Consider the following 24,009-nt stretch of genomic DNA (forward strand, 5'->3'; position numbering starts at 1 on the left):
TTAGAAAGAACTGTAATTGTCACAAATCAATGCCAGCCCAGACTGTAACACAAGCACATGGGCAAATGTTGCTTATCACACCTTTAAAACATGGAATATTTATCTATATAGTCAGAAATTAAGATGGGAATATGATAACTCAATAAAAAACAGATGTTGCTAAGATACAGATAGTGTGGACAGGGTATCATAGGTCACAGTAAATGCATGGATTTCCTTCCTAAGCCACAGTGTACAAACCATTAAAACAGATGACAGAGAATCAGTAACAGATATGACACAGCCTCTTCAACATCTGACACCACCCACAGTTTATTAACAGAGCCTGAGCAGCAAACTACCTAGTTTCTATCCCAGTTACATTAATAAGGATCCACCATGAAGTTGAAGATCCGTCTCCCAAACCCAGGCCTGGATGACAGGATCCCATCTCATAAAGACCTGGAGGACATGGAGAAGCAGGAGGCTGCAGACAGGCCCCAGTGGGACAACAAAGCCCAGTATCTGCTCACCTGTGTGGGATTCTGTGTGGGACTAGGCAACGTCTGGAGGTTTCCTTACTTGTGTCAAAGCCACGGAGGAGGTAAACCTGTGATTACATGCTTCAAATATTTAATGTAAGTAATATGGAAAAAGACAATTCTTTGTGCAACTATCTAGAAAATAAGGTATTCATTTCATATTTTCAATATATACATTATCTTCTATAATAACAGAAGGCCATAACGTGTGATTTTGTGGAATATATTTGGAATCGATGTCAGTATTATCACAAAATCAAAGCACTTCTGGTGAGCAAAAATAGTATAATTGTTCAGATGGGAGATGGACTGAAGTTTAATAATTTACTTACAGTGATGATTATGCTGCAAAATTATGATTAGTGATGAGAAGATGTTAAAAAATGTATTTCTACTTACAAGTTGGGAAACAATATTATTAAAACTTACTGAATGTTGTGGAAGTGAAATAATGAAGAGTTGAAAAGAGAATGATGATTTAAAATATGTGTTAAAAGGTCACCATATGAAATGATCACTACATGCAAGTATGTATCAAATAGAATGCATATATATGCGAAGAAACTTTTTAAAACATTTTTAATTAAAAATTAAATGTAAAGGAACTGAAATACAGTAGTGTCAGACTGGGGTAATTTGTTTTAAGAATCAGTATAAGTAACAGTTAAGATATAATGGTGTAAAGTGCAATAAGACTGTGTTAAAAGAAGGGCTATATGATCAGGTCAGGTGGACCTTGGAAACTATCCAGAAATCTTAATATGATGAGGGAATGGTGTAATGATTACAGTGTAATCTGATACAGTTGCCCATGAGCTTTAACCCATAAGGACCCAGTGTGACTTTAGCATCAGTTCCCAAATGAATTTTCTCTATATTTAACCTTTCCTAAGTGATTTATCACCATTTATTATAATTTTATCCTCAGAATGTAGCATTTTTTCAGTGACAATCATCTATTTTCTTGTTTAATTGACTGATCATGTAGATGTTTATACAAACTCAGAGTAAAGTCAAAGGTTATTATATTAAAACAGAATAAACTGAAGAAAAAGGGACTTTTCCAGCCAAATCTATCATTAACTGAACATAAACCCAGTGTCTCCATCCACTGTCACTGATTAAACTCAATGGGTTTTACTGGTGAATCACTGTTGTTGAAGATGACAGTGTTTCCATGGTAACTACGGAGCCTCTGAATTTCCAAATGGGTCATATTTGATGACCATGAAAAGATAAACTGTATTTTACAATTATTTCCATGGATTGATAGGATTAGTGGATCAACAGTTTAGATCAGTAGATGCTTTTGGTCATCGGTGGATGTTTGGGTCTTTATGGGTTAAAATGCTCTAATGGTGTAATTTTGTAAAATCCGATAAAATGATCATTGGGCATAGAAAACAGCAGTTCTGACATGAATATAAGAGGGAGATGAGCCCTGTTGGTCAGAGTAATTCTGGTGTTGCTTGGAGATGCTGTGAATTGCTTTCGGGGTTTTTTGTTGATGATAAATCTCTGTTGCCTTGAATGACTCTTGGTGATTTTCGAAGACATCTACAAAGCTTTTGACCAGTATGACTATTAACTCTTAGTTCTGTGAATGGATGACAAATTAAAGCCTGAAGCCTGAATGACTATTAAAGCTCTACAGATTCAGTAGTTGTGGTGAACATTTACACACAAAAGGCTGATCTCAGATCATACAGTGTGAACAGTGTGTAAAAAGACTAAAAATAGAGTTGAACTTTACATGTTGATAGTGAGGCATGTCATTACATGTAAATTTAAACATGGCTGTGTGCTGAGGGGTCAGCTGACAGGTGTGTGTGCTGTAAACATAACAGTCACTTATCACAGAGAATAGCACATTAGGAGTCCGAGTTGTCAGCCAGATCAATGAATGCCTTTGCCCTAGTATGGAAAGATTACATATAACTCCAGTTTATTCAGAATTGCAAAAAAACCCCAAAACATTAAACAAAAAATCCATTTGGAAAAATATCACTTAATAATAAAAGCTTTAGAACCTAGAAAAAACTTTAGAAAAAGGGCATATCTAAGCAAAAACATGAAATGAAAGTGATTTACAATGAATAATGTTACCTTTAAAGCTGAATTAAATTACATGTCAAAATAATTGTGTTAGATGTTTCATCATTTCACACTTAAGTATTGACAATATTAATATGTTTATTATTGATTTAATTATAGACCCTTTAGGAGTGCCGCATGTTTTACACTGTGCATACATGATTAGGAATAATTAACATCTAAGATAATGTAGTAAAAACTAAATCTTTATATCAAGTGTAAATGCAAATTATATTCTGGTGCGATATGTAAGATTCACATATTCTAGGGTCCTTACATTAAGTTTGTGTTAGAGTTGGGCTAGGACAGTATTTATTGGACTTAGCTAACTCTAAATGAGTGACTCTGCAGTTGAGAAAAATAAACATGTTCATCAAAATGAAAAAAGTAGTTAATTTAACACCAGTTTGTGCTTTGAAGCTGCAAAGTTTTCCCCATAAATCAACATTTACAATGCAGCCATGAAGAAAGATAAAAAGAACACTTCTCAGGGGTCTTGTCTAGTCTGAAACTGACCCAAAGTAACAATAAGAGGTTGAATTTGATGTTGCCAACATAATACAGACCAGAACCACTCCTCAGGGTGAACTTTCAGCCCAGAAATCACTCCTCTGGCATTATAAAATTCTTCATAAGGAACATAACAAAAGTTGTGATTGACTCTTGTTTCTTTCAACTGAAGGGCATTTATCTCTCTGCAAATTACTATAAAAGAGAATCAACCTGTCATTATACAATACTGACACTGCACACCTCAGCAAGACACAAATACATTTATCATCACATTTATATAATATAGGAATATTATAAGTATATATAAGTACTAGTGCGCTGACCCATGGGGATCCACATGTTCTAAATGTGGTAGTTTTTATGATGTTCTATATTTGTGCATGCTGGACCGCATTTGTCCAGCAGTCACCGCCAAAGTGATCTAGGCATAGCAACATGATTGTAAGGCTATTGTATTCCAAAATTACAAAGATCTCTCAAAATAATGGTCCTACCAACTTGCTGTTTTTGCTACTGTCTTCCTTGATCAGAAATACATTAGTATGACAAACTGCAGCAGTCAGCTCTTTCTGGATTTTGTGTGATTCCTGAGACACACACGCACAAGGGAGTAGGTTTGATTCTGACATTGGTGGGGACATAAATGTCTGGTCTGGTTTTAACCAACTCAATATGTAAAGCGTCATGAGATAACTTTTGTTATGATTTGGCGCTGTATAAATAAAATTTGATTTGACAAAAGTGCTCTAAGGCAGCACTCCTGAAAGTTGATGTTTTTTTGCATTTGCGATCATAATTTCTCATCATGTAGAGCTGATCAAACAATCATAGTCAGCCATTTTGGCACCCTAGGCAAGATGTGAATTTGGTGCCCCCCCCCCCTTAAAAAACACACACATGCACACAAACACACACACATACATATGGGGGGGGGGGGGGGGGGCACGAAGAGGAGATACATGAAGCATGAGAGGAGATGCACACAGCAGCCAGCAGTAAACCACATAGAAACATATATCAAACAGCCAACTAGCAGTAAACCATACAAAAACATATATAAACCACATGGAAACCTATATTCTTCTGTCATAAGTTCTGTGAGAGATGGACCCATGATACAGACTTACAGATGAGAGAGATGAACTTGTGAAAATGACAAAAATCTTTAATGAGTGTTCAAAAACAGGCTTGAGCTGGAGCAGGATTTAGGTGGCAGTCGGGTCCGGGGAGGTAGCAGGCAAAGGCAGGAGCTGGGAAAAAGAGCACAATCATATTAGCAAAAACAGAAAGTAGCAAAGCAAAAAGAACTACAGAGCCAAAGTTCATGTACTACTATGAGAGGTTAGCTGACAATCTGGTAATGTGTGGTGCTGAAGACCAGGCTTAAATAAAGAAGAGAGGAGTAGATGATTGAAGGCAGGTGGCTTGATTGCAGATGGAAGGCAGGTATGTGGGTGAGAGGTGACCTCCAGCTCTGCCCAGCTCCAGACAACACACACACAGACAAGACAGGGAAAAGGACAAACAAGACACACACTCACAAAAGGGAGGGGGACCACAAGAAAACACTAGGATCCTGACATATAACCCAGTTCAGCAGCAGTAAACCACACACCTTAGCAGATATCTCATATCTTAATCATCTACAGTTCCATTATTAGCCAACTTTGCTTCATTTCAGTTCAGCTAGCTGTTGCTATTAACATCAAATGTTTTTTAACATTATAAAAGGTTACATCCCTCTGTAATTGGATTATTTTTCTGCCTCCTCTTCTCTCCTCTTCTAAACTGTGCAGCTACGGCCTTGGAAGGCCTTTTCATAGTGATAAACTCTCCATCCTTTACCTGGATGTTTAGCTCTACACCTGTCTGACTGTCATTCAGCTCCACTCTGTCTCTGTCACTCACACACACAGTGAGCACCGGTCTGGGAGAGCTCACCTGAGAAATTACAGGGAGGGTTGTTGTTTTTTTTTTTTTTCCTCTCACTTCTTTATTTTTAAGACAATTAGTGAGAAATTATCATGTTATCAGCGTAACCCCTTTTTAGTGCATTACTTACAATTAGGTTACACTCAAACACACAGGGTTCTGGGTTTCCAGTTGGTAATGGTGAATTTACAGGTTTTCCTGTCTACTTTTAAAGTTAGGGAATTTTCCTTGCACTTAGAACAGTAGGCCTATGATTTAAATAAACTTGCGTGGTACCTCCACTGAAGAAATACTGTACCAGTCGCTGACATACACTATGTAAATCTTCAGAAATGATATGTATTAAACAAAAAAAAACAAACAATAAATGCAATTCCACAGCTCTGATGAAATGTAACAAATAGGCAACCTTTATTTTACCTTTTTGTCAACATGAAATAGCATGTAAGAATGTGTGAAATAAAATGTGTGTGGGTGTTTATGTGTGTGTAAAATGTAAGTGTGCTAATAAGGAATGAGGTAAACTTGATAAGACCCTGCTACCTTTGACACAGTTATAACCATAATGTAAAATATCCCCAGACCACAAACACTGTACCATGGACTGATGCAACCTTAAAACCAGATTAAACAGTACACCTAACAATGTACATTTACCATTTAAACTTTTGCTAAGTCCTATTTCTGCGCCAAATGCACTCAAATGTACAGTTTTACAACACCAGTTCACTCAGTCTTAGAAAAGCAAGCTTGCAAAAAAAAAAAACATTGGGGCCCATTACGTTGGTGCACATAATAAAAAAAAAAAAAAGTAATCCACAAAGCAACTTTCACTGTAGAAGGAAAACCGACGTTGGAATAATGATGTTCACTTATGGATCTATGGTCTATGGATGAAACGGCCGTTTGGCTTCAAGCCAACTACTCATGAACAGTTCAGGATGCGTAGCAAACAGACGATGTCCCTGGCTCTCTCTGTTACAGTCCAGGATACCTAGCGAAAAGACAAGTACCAGGCTTTCTCCGTTACAGTCCAGGATGCCAAGCAAAAAGACGATGAGCTTTTGAAAAGCAAGACTTTTTTTTTTTCCAAAATGACTTAGCTAGCTTTGTTAAAGTGTGTGCATTCAGTTCAATGTCGTATTAAAGAAAAACTCAAAACTGAACTTGGTTGGCCGCTACCAGAGGCTACAGCCCTTCTTAATCCGCTGTCAAAAAAAAAAACACACACTGTGAAAATCGCGAGCTGGCCAGTAAAACAAAAAAAACACAAGCAAAGAGTAATCCTCGATTTTAAGGTCCAGCTCCTCCAACTCTCGGTTCAGCATCCCTTTTTTTATCGCCGTCGCTCCAAAAAAAACCCACCGTTCTCTTTTCCCTTCTCCTCTCTCTCTCTTTTCCGGTCACCGCCAAGTACATACCTCTGTCCCCGATTCTAATTAGCCCAATCCACAATGCTACCTCTAAACCAGTGGTTCTTAACCTGGGTTCGATCGAACCGTAGGGGTTCGGTGAGTCAGTCTCAGGGGTTCGGCGGAGGTCAAGACACACACTCGACTCATTAGTCGGGTGTGTGTGTCGGGCTAGGTCTGTGTAAACAAACGGCTTCGGAGACTCTTTCTCTGATTGACATCCAATATACACGGTGTATTGTTGTTGCTTATAGCACTACAACACATCCGGAAGTGTTTATAATCTCTTCCACTCATCTGACGATGAATTATTTGAGTATTTTCCACATCGTTGTTATGACTTTTGCTACTTCCTGGTAACCACGGAGGCAGCCATGTGTGGCATTTGTTTACATTTTTCGGTCACCGCACTGGTCAGTTACAGTCATGTGACGACCGACGCACCGTCGCGGATGGAGAAATTGTATTACGCTACAGCCGAGCTAGTGCCGTAATAAAACAACGATCTCAAAAATACTGAAGGAGTATAATGAGAACTTTTTTTTTATACACTACATGCAATTATCTTTTTTTATGTCAAAATTGCGTGGTTCGGAAAGTTCGGAGCGAGATGAAATGAAAACCAGGTTGACCTGACGGCCTACACATACAGGGGTTGGACAAAATAATGGAAACACCTTAAAAAATCAACAAAATATAATTTAATATGGTGTAGGTCCGCCTTTTGCAGCAATTACAGCCTCAATTCTCCGAGGTATTGATTCATACAACTTGTGAATTGTTTCCAAAGGAATTTTAAGCCATTCTTAAGTTAGAATACCCTCCAACTCTTTTAGAGACGATGGCGGTGGAAATCGACGTCTTACTTGAATCTCTAAAACTGACCATAAATGCTCAATAATGTTGAGGTCTGGGGACTGTGCCGGCCATACGAGATGCTCAACTTCATTAGAATGTTCCTCATGCCATTCTTTAACAGTTCTAGCTGTATGGATTGGGGCATTATCATCTTGAGGTGAAGGTGTTTCCATTATTTTGTCCAACCCCTGTAAATATACACGACAGCAGAAGTCACACTGATTTGCAGTAAATATTCATTATTATTGTAGCCTGATGGAAATTAGGTGATGGGTGTGTGTTAAAATGTTAAAAATGATAAATAGCATAAATACAATAAGTTCATTATTGGAACACATAAGGTTACAAATTAAAACCATTTCAGTGTGGTTGTACTAAAAAAGGTCATGTCTTTGTGAAAAGGTATGTAATTTGTTGAAAGTTCATGCACTGTATTGGTTTTGTTCTTTGAGCACAGTGATGTTAATGCATTTCATTTTGCATTTCATTGTTCATTTTGTGCACCAGTAAAACATATGCCGGTGTCTTGAATTTGAAAAAAATCATATTGTATTTATTAATAAAGAAGGGTTCGGTGAATGCGCATATGAAACCGGTGGGGTTCAGTACCTCCAACAAGGTTAAGAACCACTGCTCTAAACGTACACAGGATTGGTTACAACATAGACATTTTAGCGGGAAAAGAACCCATTGCATCATGGTACTTGCAGTCACCTTCAATAAACACATGTAATTAATACGGTCTCTATTATAAACAGATTCGTAAAAACCTTAGTGAAAGAATTTGATTAATTTTTTTAAAAAAAGGTAAAAAAAAATAAAATAAAAAAAGGCCTTACATCAGTTATCAGCCTATACCACTAACCGGTCCTGCATGCACGGACACACATACACATGCAGGCAAACAGACACATGTACAAATATAAATGTGAATGACACCTCTGATATTCAAATCCGTCTAGCTGACGTGACCCAGGCAGAACAAATGCAGACATGCTGACAACTTACACTAAGCAGTTGGAGATACGAACTGCCTCCTGTCCAGTCCAACTGTTTTTTTTTCCTGTCCTGTCCAACTATAGCGGGTAACTGTAGCTTTTACAAGTAGATGGAGTAACAGCGGGGACGGCCAATCACATGTATGATAACAAAACTGCTGAGCCAATCGGAGAATGATAATTAGGTTAGAGGCGGGACTTCTAGCAGAGACCGACTATTAACCCTTTGTGTACCATAATCATTGACTAAACACTATGGACAGCGGTTGTATTGATAGGAACAACACAGTAGTGGCTGGATATTGGTAGGGACGTGCCACTAGCGTCCCTACGCAATTCTACGCCCCTGCGCACACACGCACAGAGGCCACTTAGCTTATATATACATGTACAGTGGTGCAGCTTGCCATTAGGCAAGGCAGGCAGCTGCTTGGGGCCCCTAAGCCAGCAGGGGCCCCCAAAGGGCCAACAGACTTGACACAAACAGTCTAAAGAATAAGTTCACTTCACAGCAGCAGTGAGATGATGCAGTAACAACTAGCTGTCTCAAATTCTCTGAAGGGGCCCCCTGAGTCCAAATTGCCCCTCCCCCACCTGTCTGTCTCTGTCAGAGTGAGAGAGAGTGTGCAGGCTATCTATCTATCTATCTATCTATGTGTATATATATATATATATATATATATATATATATATATATATATATATATATATATATATATATATATATATATATATATATTGCTTGGGGACCCTTTCTGTGCCACTATATATATATATATATATATATATATATATATACACACACACACACACACACACACACACACACACACACATATATATATATATATATATACAGGGTGGGGAAGCAAAATTTACAATATTTTGAGGCAGGGATTGAAAGACAGTATATGACCAATTAGTTTATTAAAAGTCATGAGAATTTATTTGCCACAAGAAAATTGAGATAATACAAAATGTTTTTATTCTATGTGTCCTTCTTTCTCAATAACTGCCTTCACACGCTTCCTGAAACTTGTGCAAGTGTTCCTCAAATATTCGGTTGACAACTTCTCCCATTCTTCTTTAATAGTATCTTCCAGACTTTCTCGTAATAGTTTTGCTCATAGTCATTCCCTTCTTTACATTATAAACAGTCTTTATGGACACTCCAACTATTTTTGAAATCTCCTTTGGTGTGACGAATGCATTCAGCAAATCACACACTCTTTGACGTTTGCTTTCCTGATTACTCATATGGGCAAAAGTTTCTGAAAAGGTATGGATAATAGTGTTAGGTATGATTATGACATCAATATATGTTTGGTTTCAAAATAACTGACGTAGTGCCTGCTGAGAAAAAACAACTAAATGTTCATTGTAAATTTTGCTTCCCCACCCTGTATGTATATATATATATATATATATATATATATATATATATATATATATATATATATATATATATATATATATATATATATTAGGGCTGGGCAAGTTAATGCGTTATTACCACGTTAACGCATTCATTAAATAACGCCGACAATTTTTTAAAATCCCGTTAATGCCGTTCTGCCTTTCAAGCAAGTCTGTGTTCATTTATACATACGGACTCTTATTTTGAAACTCATGCTTTTGTTTTGGCGCTCCACATGCACTGTAGAGCCAAGCGCTGGTGCTGTGTGTGAACTGTGCACGTAGCTGAGAGAAGTGAGCGAGCTTTCGGAGTAATGCTGAATCAAACTTTAACTCCTGCAGAAGCAATGCCTGTATGTATCAGTCATTCTGTTGTTTGCTAAATAATTTTACATGCAAACATGCTGTTAGAAACATGTTTATGACGTTATTTTGGATATGTTTATTACAATGTGTTACTAATATGTTTAAGCTAATTCGTTTATGCTAGCAGTCGCAGATGGGTTACTAATTCTTTATGCAGGCTCATGCTAAGTTTATGTAAATTAATTGGTTGTGTTTAGGTATAATTTGCCAGCCTTTGAACTAACCTTTACTTATTTACGATGTGATTGTTGTATTAGCAGTCAATTTAAGTTTATAATAATTATATCTATGCATTCTCCGTGAATATGCATATCATTAATAGACATATCTAATTGAATTATTTTGTCTTTATTTTATAGTTTCACTCTGTCAATCTGCATGATGTCAAGTATGTACATTAAAGCTGCAAACTTCAAAGAGGACACTTGCAAACTGCAAACTTGCATCGTCAGTTCAGAGTTTAGCTCGCTGTCTAGCTCAGACTAAGTACAGACGTCTTAGCGAGGACAGTACACTCGTATTCTTCTGCCTCTGCTTGTGTTCATGTAGCGATTAGCTTGGCAGATAGACAACAGGTTTCCCAAGAAAAGCCTGAGGCCCAAAACTTCTGTCCAAATCTTTTACTTGAGACTCACTGTAAAACTGCAACATACATACAAAATATGTCTCAGTTCTGTTCATTGCCTTAGTACATTTACATGGCATTATACATTTAAATGAATGGGAAAAAGATCGCTAGCTCAATGCCAACTTGAAAGGGAAAATCCATTGACACGCTAACGATTAGCATTTACTGATTAACTTAAGATTTACAACATCTTTTTTTCCAGTAACAAAGGTTCACATCAGAGATATTTTATACTATTCATTCTTAAAACAACTGAACATAAAATACTCAAAGGCAAACGTTTTTCGGGCCATACAAACAGAGTGAAAGAAACGTGTCTGTTAGTTCCTTCTTATGTCTGAACTGACTAAGGTAAAACTGCAAGGACAAAACATATGTTAGTGCAACTTATTCTGACCACTAGAGGGCCCCCTTTGCTTGCTTTTAACAACTGAACATCACATATTATTGGGCTTATTAGTATTAGTACTTATTAGTGGGCTTAAGACTTCTGTCAGTCACTCACAACTGGAAATGAACTGGTGGGGACATAAACATGGACAAAAGTGCCGGCCTTTTACATGGATATTTTCATTACTTCCGCCAAGGAGGTTATGTTTTTGCCAGGGTTTGTTTGTGTGTCTGTTTGTTTGTCTGTCCGTTAGTGTGCAACATAACTCAAAAAGTTATGGACAGATTTTGATGAAATTTTCAGGGTTTGTTGGAAATGGGATAAGGAAGAAATGATTAACTTTTGGGGGTGATCTGGAAGAAATCCTGGATTCTGGATCACTTTGAAATTTTCGTTAACATTGTGGTAAATGGGGCCAAAATTTTCGTTTCCCAATATCTCGCTTAATTATTGACCAAAACTCATGAAATTTAACTCAGGAATTGACAATGGGGTCCTCTATCACATTTCAAAGGCTGAGCCGCATCTGATCCAGAAGGCGGATTTTATTTTAAAAAATAAATGTAGGATTTGTATCACCGATTATGTGGGGAATTTTTGCATTAAAACATTTTAATGTCGCTACATAGCAATAGCATCTTCTGGTTGAGAAACACTGAGGTTATAATATGTGTATCACTGTCTTAAGAAAATTTACAGTTGGAATATTGCAATATACTACTGAATGGGTTGATAGCATTGCTCTGTAGTTAATTTGAGGAACACATTTTACCTATTATTAAATGATATTTAATTTTTAATTTAATGTTTAAGATTCAAGTAAAAACAGGACTTTTGACAATACTTCATGTAGCGTTTGAACATAACAAATGAAGTATTAAAATGACTGTTCATAAATTAGGTGAACCTACAGTATATGAACTTTCTATTTCCACCTCTAATTTTACTTTGGTGTATTCCCAGGAGCGTTTATGATCCCATTCCTTTTCCTGCTCATCTTTGAGGGTATCCCACTGTTGTACCTGGAGTTTGCCATTGGTCAGCGTCTAAGGAAGGGCAGTGTCGCGGTTTGGACTGCGATTAATCCCTACTTAGCAGGTGTTGGTGAGTCCAAGCAAAACCTAATCCACCCAGTCAGTGTATGAGTATCTGGATGACTGATCTGTCTGAGAGATAATTTACAGTTTATATGTCTGGTACCTAATCATGATGGTATGTTTCAATCTCTGAAACAGGTATTGCATCCATGTGTGTGTCATTCTTGGTGGGCATGTACTACAACACAATCATTGCCTGGGTGATGTGGTACTTTTTCCACTCCTTCCAGAGCCCCCTCCCGTGGAGCCAATGCCCACTCAATGACAATCGAACAGGCATGGCACCATTTTTACCAGTTCCTTCAACTTCAGTCCAACTTTTAACAACGCAATAGCTACATTCACATTTTTTGTTCCTTTAGGTCTAGTTTCAGAATGTAAACGTAGCTCTTCAATAGACTACTTCTGGTACAGAGAGACCCTGAACACCTCAGAGACCATAGACGTGTCTGGAGGCCTGCAGTGGTGGATGGTGTTGTGTTTGTTTTGTGCTTGGGCTGTGCTCTATATCTGCTGCATAAGGGGGATTGAGACAACAGGAAAGGTACTATATGACATTTACAGCATTAAAATTTGACCAAACTGTTATAACTCAACTTACACCGATAAAATTTGTGTTTTTTTTCATGGCATACATTACTGAAAAGTGTCTTGTTTAGCAACCTTTGTGGTATGAACAAGGTCATGGGAGTGTTACTAATAACTCAAAGTAGCCCTGATTAATGTTATTGGTCATACCTGTGCTTTGAACTGTTACATATGAAAGAAATAGAATAAACCACTTTTGACATTGTACGTTTTCCCTTTTCAGGCAGTCTACATCACCTCTACTCTGCCATATGTGGTCCTCACTATCTTTCTTATCAGAGGATTGACCCTTAAAGGATCTGTAGATGGAATCAAGTTCCTCTTCACACCACGTGTCAGTATTTTAATAAACATTGATATTGCTTGAGTGCTATGCTCTTTTTTCAGTTGTTCCAAATGAGGAGAGACTATAACCCAGAGGAAAAGCAATGCATCCAGCTTGTTTAGCACAGATGCTCCAAAATTACCCAACTTTTCACAAAGACTATGGTGTCGTCACTGATACTCCTTTTCAGACAACCAGTCATTTTGGGAAACACTTATCACCCTAAAAATAAGAAACATAGAAAATGAGTTTGTTGTGCTTGTATCTAAACACTGAAATGATCACAACAGAGACAGAAAAGGCCATTTGTATGTGCAGATCTGAATGTTGCTAGTGAATACTGTGCACCCAATATGTTATAAGCTAACATGTAATATACCTTCCCGGTACCCAGCCTGAAAAAACACATTCTTTCAAAAATATCATACTATCATGGGAAATATTCCATGTTTTTTTCCTGCTCTGTCATTGCCCTACAGTTAGAGGAGTTGATGAATCCATCAGTGTGGTTGGATGCAGGAGCTCAGGTTTTCTACTCTTTCTCCTTGGCCTTTGGAGGGCTTATCTCATTCTCCAGCTATAATCCTGTTCAGTAAGTCTGAATGGGACCTTATCTTATCACAGCAGATAAACAGGATTAAATAGTCTGCGTCGGGGATCTGCAGCATCAATATTGCAAACTTTGCAAAACTCCAAAGTTAAAACTGTTCTCTTTTATTTCTAGCAACAATTGTGAACAAGATGCTGTTATCATCGGTATTATAAATGGCTGTACATCTGTCTTCGCTGCCACTGTTGTCTACTCCATCATTGGCTTCCGGGCAACAGAACAGTTTAATACTTGCCTTAATGAGTATGTACATGGAATATTAGTTCACACATTTGAAAAAAAGAATAATAATCAGTCAATAACATTTCTAAACTCTCCCTCACAGAAATATACTGATGCTGCTCAATGCATTTGATCTTGCTGAGGGGACCATCACAGAGACCAACTACGATGAAATGCTGCGCATGCTAAACAGTACAACCTCAGGGTTCGACACCATTCAGGGGCTAGACCTGAGCACTTGTAACTTGGAGACTTTTCTCAGTGATGTATGAACTTTACAAAATCAATACAACATACCATGAAGGCATCTTTAAAATATTAATTCATGAGCGTCAGCACTTAAGTCGTTTATATTACAAGACGTCATTGCTGTCTAGACACACGACCAAAGAGATACATCATTATATGCTGTAAAATGTGGGCTGACAACAAAGAAAAAGGTTCCCTCACTCAGGTTGTCAGTCATTACCTGGAGAATACCAGTAAGATACAATGTGTAAGATGTAGAGGGATCTATTTCCAAAGAAGGAACATAATATTAGGGTAGGGGCTTAATATCAAATACTGCAATATCCCTGATTTTCTGATGCAACAAGATGTTCTAATCACACCTGTGTAATTTTTTTTGACATTTTCGTCCAACCCCCCCCCCCCAAAATTACTGTTTTAACTCTGAAAATCGCAACTTTCCCAGCTTCTCCACTGTTTTGTCCAGTGCAGTGTATAAATATGTTCATGATGGGCCATTTAATGATCTTGTAAGTGCCATATTGAATTGTAAGAGTACTTTGTACTATGAAAAGTCTAATGTCAAGGTCATGTTGGAGGTCAAAGCTCACCAAAAGGCCTAGTTTTTTCAAAAATTCATACCATTCTGACATTTTATCAAATATGTCCTCAGTTCTCTTCCCTCTGGTTTCCTGGTGGGATCCCCCAAGGCCTTTGGCCCTTTCAAAGCCACATTAGAGACTAAATATTGCAACATGTACATTCCATTTGAATTTGCCACCATTAGTGTGGCGGGAATCACTAACACTTCATTCATTCATTCATTTTCTGAACCCTCTTTATCCTCACTAGGATCACTGGGGTCGCTTGGAGCCTATCCCAGCTACTTACAGGCGAAGGCAGGGTACACCCTGGACATTTTGCCAGTTCACTGCAGGGCTGAACATAACACAAACAATCCCTGTCACATTCACACCTATGGGCAATTTAGATTAACCAATTAACCTATCAGTGCATGTGTTTGGATGGTGGGAGGAGCCAGAGTACCCGGACAGAACCCACGCAGACACGGGGAGAACATGCAAACTCCACACACAAAGGTCCCACCCCCATCAGCTGGTGTTGGAATCCAACGCAGGACCTTCTTGCTGTGAGGCATGAGTGCTAACCACTGCACCACTGTGTCGCTCATCACTAACACTACATTACAACCCATTGTCATGGAGCTACAAGTATTGCAATGGGACATTCACTTATTCATTTTCTGAACCCTCTTTATCCTCACTAGGGGTCACTGGAGCCTATCCCAGCTACTTACGGGCGAAGGCAGGGTACACCCTGGACATTTCGCCACTTCATCGCAGGGCTGAACATATAGAGACAAACAATCACTCTCACATTCACACCTATGGGAGATTTAGATTAACCCATTAACCTATCAGTGCATGTGTTTGGATAGTGGGAGGAAGCCGGAGTACCCGGAAAGAACCCATGCAGACACGGGGAGAACATGCAAACTCCACACAGAACGGTCTCACCCCCATCGACTAAAGGTCCCATCCCCATGGACTGGTGTTGGAATCGAACCCAGGACCTTCTGTCTGTGAGGCACTAGTGCTATCCACTGCACCACTGTGTCTCCCGCAACAGGACATGTACATGTAAATTGCAAAGTCATGTGAAACTACTGTTTGTTCTTTTTGACATGTCTATATGGAGAATACATTGAGTAAATAGTTCTGTTTAATGTGTCTTATTGAATGGAAGTTGTTTGTGGTCAGTAGATGTGTTATGAGGAGAGAACCCACTTTAACAGCTTAATTCCATGAAATATGCATTTTTAACCATTTGGATGACCTTTGACCTATAATTTGACCTTGACACTACACCTTTTGAAGTGCAAAGCACTCTTAATACATAACATGTCTCACAAAAAAAACATGTAAGTGCCCAGCATGAGCTTATTGCTACATTGTACTTTATCAAAAGTGAAGAGGGTTTGAAAGTTGCCAAAAACCCCACGTTTCAGGGTTGAAAAAGTAATTTTCAGGGTAGGGGGGAGCTTTGGGCTTGATTTGAAATTTTTCATATTTTTGTATTCCCAAGACATGGGAGCATTTGAAAATCTGGGCTAAAGTTGAATCTGAAAAATTTCCTGAAATAAGCCCCCCCCAATAATATGACAATTATATTTACATTACCAGTGTTGTGCAAGTTACTTCCAAACTGTAATACATTACAGATTACTTGTTACTGTTATTTAAAAGTAATTCATTACCATACAATATTACTATCTCAGAATTGTAATGTGTTACATGAATGTATCCTGTATTACTTTTGAGTTACATACAGACTCTTGTCATAAATGGCACATGCGCAGCAGACACACCACATACTGCAATATCAGACTGCAGACTGCTAACGCATGCTAATGTAGCTTACTCACACTGTCTATCCCAGTGGCCAAAGAAGGTGTTAATCAAAGCCTACATGTGGACAGTATGTGCAGTATATCTTTAAAAAACAATGGTAGGGTAGAAGAAACTTTCCATGACATATTTTACATTCTCTCCTGTCTTTATTTCAGTATCTCACAATCACTGGTCACATATCTTCAAAGAGACATTTTATTGTATGGTGCAAAAACTGTTTGTTGTTTCTGCAGAATTTTAATGAGCAAACATCTTTATTTCTCTTACATATGGCACTGCAAAAATATGCAGGAAATATGCACAGCATTAAATACAAAAAAGTCAGGTTTAAATGTCCTCTCCAGGTAAAAGTCAGTATGTAGTGTGACTTCCATTTGGATTCAGTACATCTTGAACTCTCTGGGGTTAACTGTCTGGATGAGAGACAAGGAATCTTTGTCTGGATGATTTCCTGAATAATATTACAGTAGTTTATACCAAGCATCCTGCAGAACATCCCAGAGTTTTTCTCAACACTTGGGATTTTCTCCATCCAGATGATCCTATACATTTTCTAAAATATTTATATTTTTTTCTGAAATGTAGATTTTTAATGTTGTTTACATATTTCTTGTATATTACAGTTGTACATAAGATTGAGAAATGCATTTGTGTTTTGCACAACACTGTATAGATCCAGCTCATGGGTATGAAGCAGAACAATGATGCATCCAGTCTCAACAGGGTAAACTGACGTTTTTTTTAGCTTGTGAATGAATACTCAGTGTCTGTTGTTTTCCAGGGGGTGGAAGGAACAGGTCTGGCTTTTATCGTGTTCACAGAGGCCATCACAAAGATGCCAGTTTCTCCTCTCTGGTCTGTCCTCTTTTTCATCATGCTCTTCTGCCTTGGACTCTCCACCATGTTTGGAGCTATAGAGGGAGTGGTCGTTCCTCTGCAGGACCTGAAGATATTCCCAAAAAAGTGTCCTAAAGAGGCGCTTTCGGGTAAAAAAAACCTCATCACAGAAGACAAAATACTGAAAGTGTACACAACTTTGAGAGATGTTTAATGAAATTATTTTGTTCATGTTGTAGGAATTGTATGTCTTCTGTCGTTCATGATTGCACTCATCTTTTGTCTGCGGTCGGGTAATTACTGGTTAGTGCTGTTCGATAGCTACGCTGGCTCCGTCCCTCTGCTGATTATTGCCTTCTGTGAAATGACAGCTGTAGCCTACATATATGGAATAGATAGGTAAGAGAGCGAGACATGTTCAACCAGAGGCTGCTGAGCCTGTTTCGGCAAAGTGAAATGTTAAATATTCTTAAGAGACACCAACGTCCTGATCCAGATGTGATTTTTTTTTTCCATTAGGTTTAATAAAGACATTGAGTTCATGATTGGACACAAACCAAACATCTTCTGGCAGGCCATGTGGAGACTGGTCAGCCCCTTGATTGTTTTTGTCATTTTTGTGTTTTACTTCATCACTAAAGTCAACGCTGAACTGACCTACATCAGCTGGAATCCAAACTCGGTATGCTGAATTGCTGGGAGGCGCCCTATTGTCAGAAGGCCTGTTAGTCAGAAAAGGGCTAGGGTTAGATTTATCAACTAAATCCAAACTAATTTTCTGACTAAAGGGCCTTCTGACCATTAGGTGGGCACCGAATTGCCTCAGTCAAGTGCATTTACTGCAGTTTTGTGACTTTTGACTTACTTGGGTTTTTTACTGAGTGATAAAAAAATATTATTAGCGTCTATTAAATAGATGCTTTAGAATTTAATATGCAGTTAAACCTGCTTTTAAATGTTGTCATCTCTTTCTTGCAGGCAAACTTCCCGATATTGGAGATATTAACATATCCTAAGTGGGTTTACATTGTTATCTTTATTCTTGCTGGAGTTCCCAGTCTATTGATCCCAGGAGTTGCTCTATTCCAATTATTCCAAAGATGCTGCTGCAAAAGAAACATGTACAAGTAGAATGACCTATGTTCACCAAGGAACCACAGTCTAATGATTGAACTAAACTGAATTATTCTAATTAACATTCACATTTACATTACACAGTTGTTTTTCTCTGGGCCTGCTGGGTTCATCCTTGTTTCATTCTCTACTGTACGTAATCCTGTCAGACAAACAAAGCAATATATCTGATCTTACATTAAAGTACATCAGTGACTGTGTTGGCATGAAAACAGCTGGGCTTTTGGAATATTAAGTCCATATGTTCACACATTTAAACACACAATTTATCCTAATTTCTGTATCAGACCCGTATGACCCTATACAGGTTTTAACAAAACTGTATAATCTACCTGGAGTACTCTGAGAGTATCCAGAAGACTGTTATGTATATACACATTCTTCTGGTCACTGACAGTTGCGTTTTACTGAACAGGCATAAAAATAGGGGGGGGGGGCTTATTTCAGGAAAATTTTCAGATTTTTTAATGCTCCCATGTCTTGGGAATACAAAAATGTGAAAAAATTTCAAATCAAGCCCAACCCCCCCCCCCCCCCCCCCCCGAAAATTACTTTTTCAACCCTGAAAATGTGGGGTTTTTGGCAACTTTCAAACCTTCTTCACTTTTGATAAAGTACAATGTAGCAATAAGCTCATGCTGGGCACTTGCATGTTTTTTTGTGAGACATGTCATGTCTTCAGAATGCTTTGCAAAAAGTGTAGTGTCAAGGTCAAATTATAGGTCAAAGGTCACCCAAATGGTCAAAAATGCATATTACATGAAATTAAGCTGTTAATGTGGGTTCTTCAAAATGTTGGCCTCAGGTTCTCTCCTCATAACCCATCTAGTGACCACAAACAACTTCCATTCAATGAGACACATTAAACAGAAATATTTACTCAATGTATTCTCCATTTGTGCCTCACAGTAAGAAGGTCCTGGTTTCGATTCCAACACCAGTCCATGGGGGTTGGACCTTTCTGTGTGGAGTTTGCATGTTCTCCCCGTGTCTGCGTGGGTGCTCTCCGGATACTCTGGCTCCTCCCACCATCCAAACACATGCACTGATAGGTTAATTAGTTAATCTAAATTGCCCATAGGTGTTAATGTGAGAATGACTGTTTGTCTCTATATGTAAGCCCTGCGATGAACTGGTGAAATGTCCAGGGTGTACCCTGCCTTTGCCCGTAAGTAGCTGGGATAGGCTCTAAGCGACCTAGTAAGGATAAAGAGGGTTCAGAAAATGAATGAATGAAGTGTTAGTGATTTCCGCCAAAATGTGTGCTAAAGATTCCCGCCACACTAATGCCAGCAAATTCAAATGGAATATACATGTTGCAATATTTAGTCTCTAATGTGGCTTTGAAAAGGCCAAAGGCCTTGGGGGATCCCACCAGGAAACCAGAGGGAAGAGAACCGAGGCCATATCTGATAAAATGTCAGAATGATACGAATTTTTGAAAAAACTAGGCCTTTTGGTGAGCTTTGACCTCCAACATGACCTTGACATTAGACTTTCATAGTACAAAGTACTCTTATAATACAATATGGCACTTACAAGATCATTAAATGGCCCATCATGAACGTATTTATACACTGCACTGGACAAAAGAGTGGAGAAGCTGGGAAAGTTGCGATTTTCAGAGTTAAAAAAGTAATTTTCAGGGCGGGGGGGGGGTTTTGGACGAAATTTAAAAAAAAAAATTACACAGGAGTGCTTAGAACATCTTGTTGCATCAGAAAATCAGGGTTAATGTGGAATTTGATATTAAGCCCCCCCCCCCCAGTAAAAAGAAGTAACAGAAACACAAACATGCCAGCTGCAACTGAAGCATCTCATTTCTGGATCAATGGTGATATGAAGTTTCGTATCAGAAATGAAAAAAGGGAATAAATAAACTATCATACTTGGGACATTTTGAATAAAAGCATCAGCCTCATAACCAGGATACGAGTGTGCATGTAAATACAGTCACTAGATGTACACAACCTTCTGATATAATCTACACAGCAGGGAGCAAGTCAAAAACTATAACGGTACTTTTCACATAGGGGTGGTGCAATACAACTGTCTTTTATTATTTGATGTGATGACACTGTGACTGTTTCCTTTCATTCATATCTGCTAATATTTGGTTTGAAATTAAAGTTTTAGAAAAACAAAACTTTTGATGTATTAATAAAAATTATGTGAACTAACAGATAATCTGTGAGATTATTTGTGTCTTTGTAAAATAAAAAAAGTTCTACCCTGACAATGAGTCTTTTCAGTAAATTGTTTAATTGTGTGATGTATGTAGTACTGTAGCATTTTGGGCTGCACTAAATCACTCAATTTTTTTCTTTTTTTTTTCCATCATGTACACACCCCGACTTCCTATTCTTCTGTTTAGCATTAACCTGATGCAATTTGGTTGGCCAGAGGAAGCAAAGCCGTGAAGCCACAGCAGTAGAGCCCTTCCTCGACAGCCACATCCTGCTGCCACAGCATCACCATCCGTCCCTTTAGTGTTAGTTTTAGGTTGGGAGTATGGCAGACCCAGCCCTTTACTTTGGCATTATTTGGCACAGACAGTGACACTCAGTGAATAAAGTGTAAAGTTCATTGATGACGCACAACTGTATTATGTTATCAACTTTTCTTCCCCTATACTGTTATTTTGACACTCGATCACAGTAACACTGTGTCTTATCGTCACCTGCTGCGTGACTTCATATTTTATAGTCTATAGTTAGACATAAAACAGCCACAGTAAAACCACAAATTATCTCCTCTGTACAGATTAAGTTGTCAATAGCTGCACCAAAGACCTGTTTGGAATCATCCCAGATAAAGTCAGAACTGTCACAGTTTAGTCTGACGCATGGATCAATAAACAGCAAACTTAGCGAACATAATACTATCACATAATAACTTCAGATCTTTAAGCCTCATAATCAAACTCACCCATGTAGAAGAAACACTGTGATTTCAGCATCAAACTCCATTCTTTTCATTTAGAGCTGTGTCACTTTCTATGAATCTAAAAGTTGTTTCTTAGTGGTTCTCATCCCATCTCATCACTTTCTTACTCTTTGGTGAAAGGCCCAGCGGTGGTAATTTTTCCTCACTGTGGGAGACCAGTAGAGTGACTCACTACTCCCTCTAGTGGTCACATAAATCCAATGGTCCGCTGGTATGAACAGATTCAGTGCATATCTCTACAATCCAGTATACTGACTTTTGTGGCAGAAGTTCATGGCTCTTTATTCTAAACACTCTAAGGATAATTTTAGGGCATTCTATAACATTTGAAAGTAGAAATATTACATATAGCCTCTTTACCCCTTTCATGCATGAATTATGAGAACTGTAATCAAGATTTTTTTTTCATGAGTACTTTTATTCCTCTTTAAACATGACAAAAACAAGATGATTGAAAATTATTTTATGAATCTATTTTTCATGAAGTTCCAAAAACTTCCACTCAGCTGGACACCATGCGTTCAATTTTTGAAGCAAAGAAACATGTATTTATTGATATACTGTGTGGAAAACTATGAAATAAAAACATTTTTAATGCTACTAATCTGATGTTTTCTCACATTTTAACCCTTTCATGCATGAATTATGCGGTCCTTAATCAAGATATTTTTTCCTGAGTGTTTTTATTCCATTAAGGCATGAAAAAAAAAGACAAAAATTATAAACCTATTTTTCATGGAGTTACAGAAATGTCCACTCAGCTAAATGAGCAGTGAAACATGTACTTACTGATATAGTGCATGAAATTTATGAAATAAAAACATGTTTAATGCCGCTAATCTGATGTTTTCTTACATTTTAACATACCTGCATGGAGATAATATGCAAAAAAAAAACAAAAAAATTTTGTTAAAAAAAACAAAACAGTTATTCGCAGTCCAATAACAAACAGCATTTTTTTTTTACACTCAAACATGTTAGTGCAGATCAGGTTTGTCAAATTTAGAGTAATGGTGTGAATTACAGTGTATTGGATGATGCATAAGTGTATCCACTGCATTGGCTGATATGGAAATAAAACAACAAAATCCATAAATATACAAGAGAACAGCTTTGAACACCTGTCCACTGTAGTGACCACTATGCATGAAAGGGTTAATATCCACTTAACTAGGGGGTTATTCATTTGGCTAAAGCAGAAACTTTACTGTAGGATGTTCCTAACCTTTTAAACCTTTTAAAGTTTTGGGTTGGCTTATAGGGAGTACACCCATGTCATCCACAAACCAGAAGGTTGGTGGTTTGATCCCTGTCCACATGTTGAAGTGTCCTTGAGAAAGACACTGAACTCCAAGAGTGGGTGAAAGGCACACATTGTAAAGTACAAGAGTACACGAGTACAGTTCTTTTAATTAAGTACATCTGTGACATGTTGGGCTCATATGAACCATCTCGGACCCTAAGAACCTCAGGGACTGGTCTTCTGCTGGTGCCCAGAGTCAGGACTAAACAGGGTAAAGCTGCGTTTCAGTTCTATGCAGCTAAACTCTGGAACAGTCTTCCTGATGATATGAGACAGACCTCTACTCTGACAATGTTTAAGTCCAGAATGAAAACAGCTCTGTTCAACTGTGCATAGAACAACTGAAAAGGTTCTATCTGCACTCTGCTCTTTTACTTTGTTTTAATTGATTATTATTTATGCTTTATTGATTATGTTTTAATTGTAATTGTGTGTTTTTAACCTGTCTCTTTTCCATTTTTGTAAAGCACTGTGAATTGCCCCGTGTATGAATTGTGCTATACAAATAAATCTGCCTTGCCTTGCCTTAATAATATTTTAAAATATACAGTGAAGTTACACCAGGGCAGATGAGTTCATAAGTTGGGTATTGAGCTCTGGATAAGCTGCAGTTGTGAAACTCAGTGAGTTTATGCAGGTAAAAAGATGGTTCTGAAACTTTACTTAATGCCCTAATTTAGTACAAGAATAAAAATTTATGTTGAGACATGACAAGAAATAGTGCAACTTAAGATTCATTATTTAGAGCCTGATGTACATGTTGTTCACAGACACAGACAGTTTTATGGACATTCTAAAAATAACTCTTCTTATTGCAGCCATAGACTCCATATACACCACTGTGTAAATGCAGACAACAGGCTTTTTCTGGTTAATTATTGTATTTGATAGGAACACCGATAAGATAAATACTCACTCTGAACTGTTTAACAGTTTCGCTAGAGAAAAAGAAAAACACTGCCTTTTACTCTGAGATACAGATATTTACTCCCAATGATGTAATAAATTAGTAAATTTATTAACATCTAATCTCATACCTGAAAATGTGGATTATCATTGCATTTGGAGACCAGCAGGTCCCGATGCCATAAAACAATTTAATTTCACAAGGACTCATAAAGGAATGTCCTCATCATTATCAAGATAAGCTGTAGTGGG

The 24,009-nt window shown here is 37.9% G+C and overlaps 1 protein-coding gene across 1 annotated transcript; it reads left to right on the plus strand.

Annotated features, from left to right (window-relative positions):
- Positions 1-348: 348 nt before the first annotated feature.
- Positions 349-18,719, plus strand: LOC115428944 (sodium-dependent neutral amino acid transporter B(0)AT1-like). Its single transcript, XM_030148208.1, has 12 exons — positions 349-583; positions 12,093-12,233; positions 12,365-12,502; positions 12,589-12,770; positions 13,038-13,152; positions 13,623-13,731; positions 13,864-13,992; positions 14,075-14,237; positions 17,413-17,617; positions 17,708-17,867; positions 17,988-18,150; positions 18,447-18,719. Exons 1-12 carry the CDS (start codon positions 379-381, stop codon positions 18,597-18,599), a joined length of 1,863 nt encoding a protein of 620 aa, XP_030004068.1. The 5' UTR covers positions 349-378; the 3' UTR covers positions 18,600-18,719.
- The last annotated feature ends 5,290 nt before the right edge of the window (positions 18,720-24,009 follow it).

The sequence above is a fragment of the Sphaeramia orbicularis genome, chromosome 11 (genome assembly GCF_902148855.1).
Source record: "Sphaeramia orbicularis chromosome 11, fSphaOr1.1, whole genome shotgun sequence".
NCBI classification, from domain to species: domain Eukaryota; kingdom Metazoa; phylum Chordata; class Actinopteri; order Kurtiformes; family Apogonidae; genus Sphaeramia; species Sphaeramia orbicularis.

What these genes read in the sequence shown, in the direction of transcription:
- LOC115428944 (XM_030148208.1), top strand. Translation starts at nt 379, where the DNA reads ATGAAGTTGAAGATCCGTCTCCCAAACCCAGGCCTGGATGACAGGATC. An exon ending in GTGTCAAAGCCACGGAGGAG is followed by an intron (nt 584 to 12,092) that starts GTAAACCTGTGA and finishes GTGTATTCCCAG; the next exon opens with GAGCGTTTATGATCCCATTC. An exon ending in ACTCAATGACAATCGAACAG is followed by an intron (nt 12,503 to 12,588) that starts GCATGGCACCAT and finishes TTGTTCCTTTAG; the next exon opens with GTCTAGTTTCAGAATGTAAA.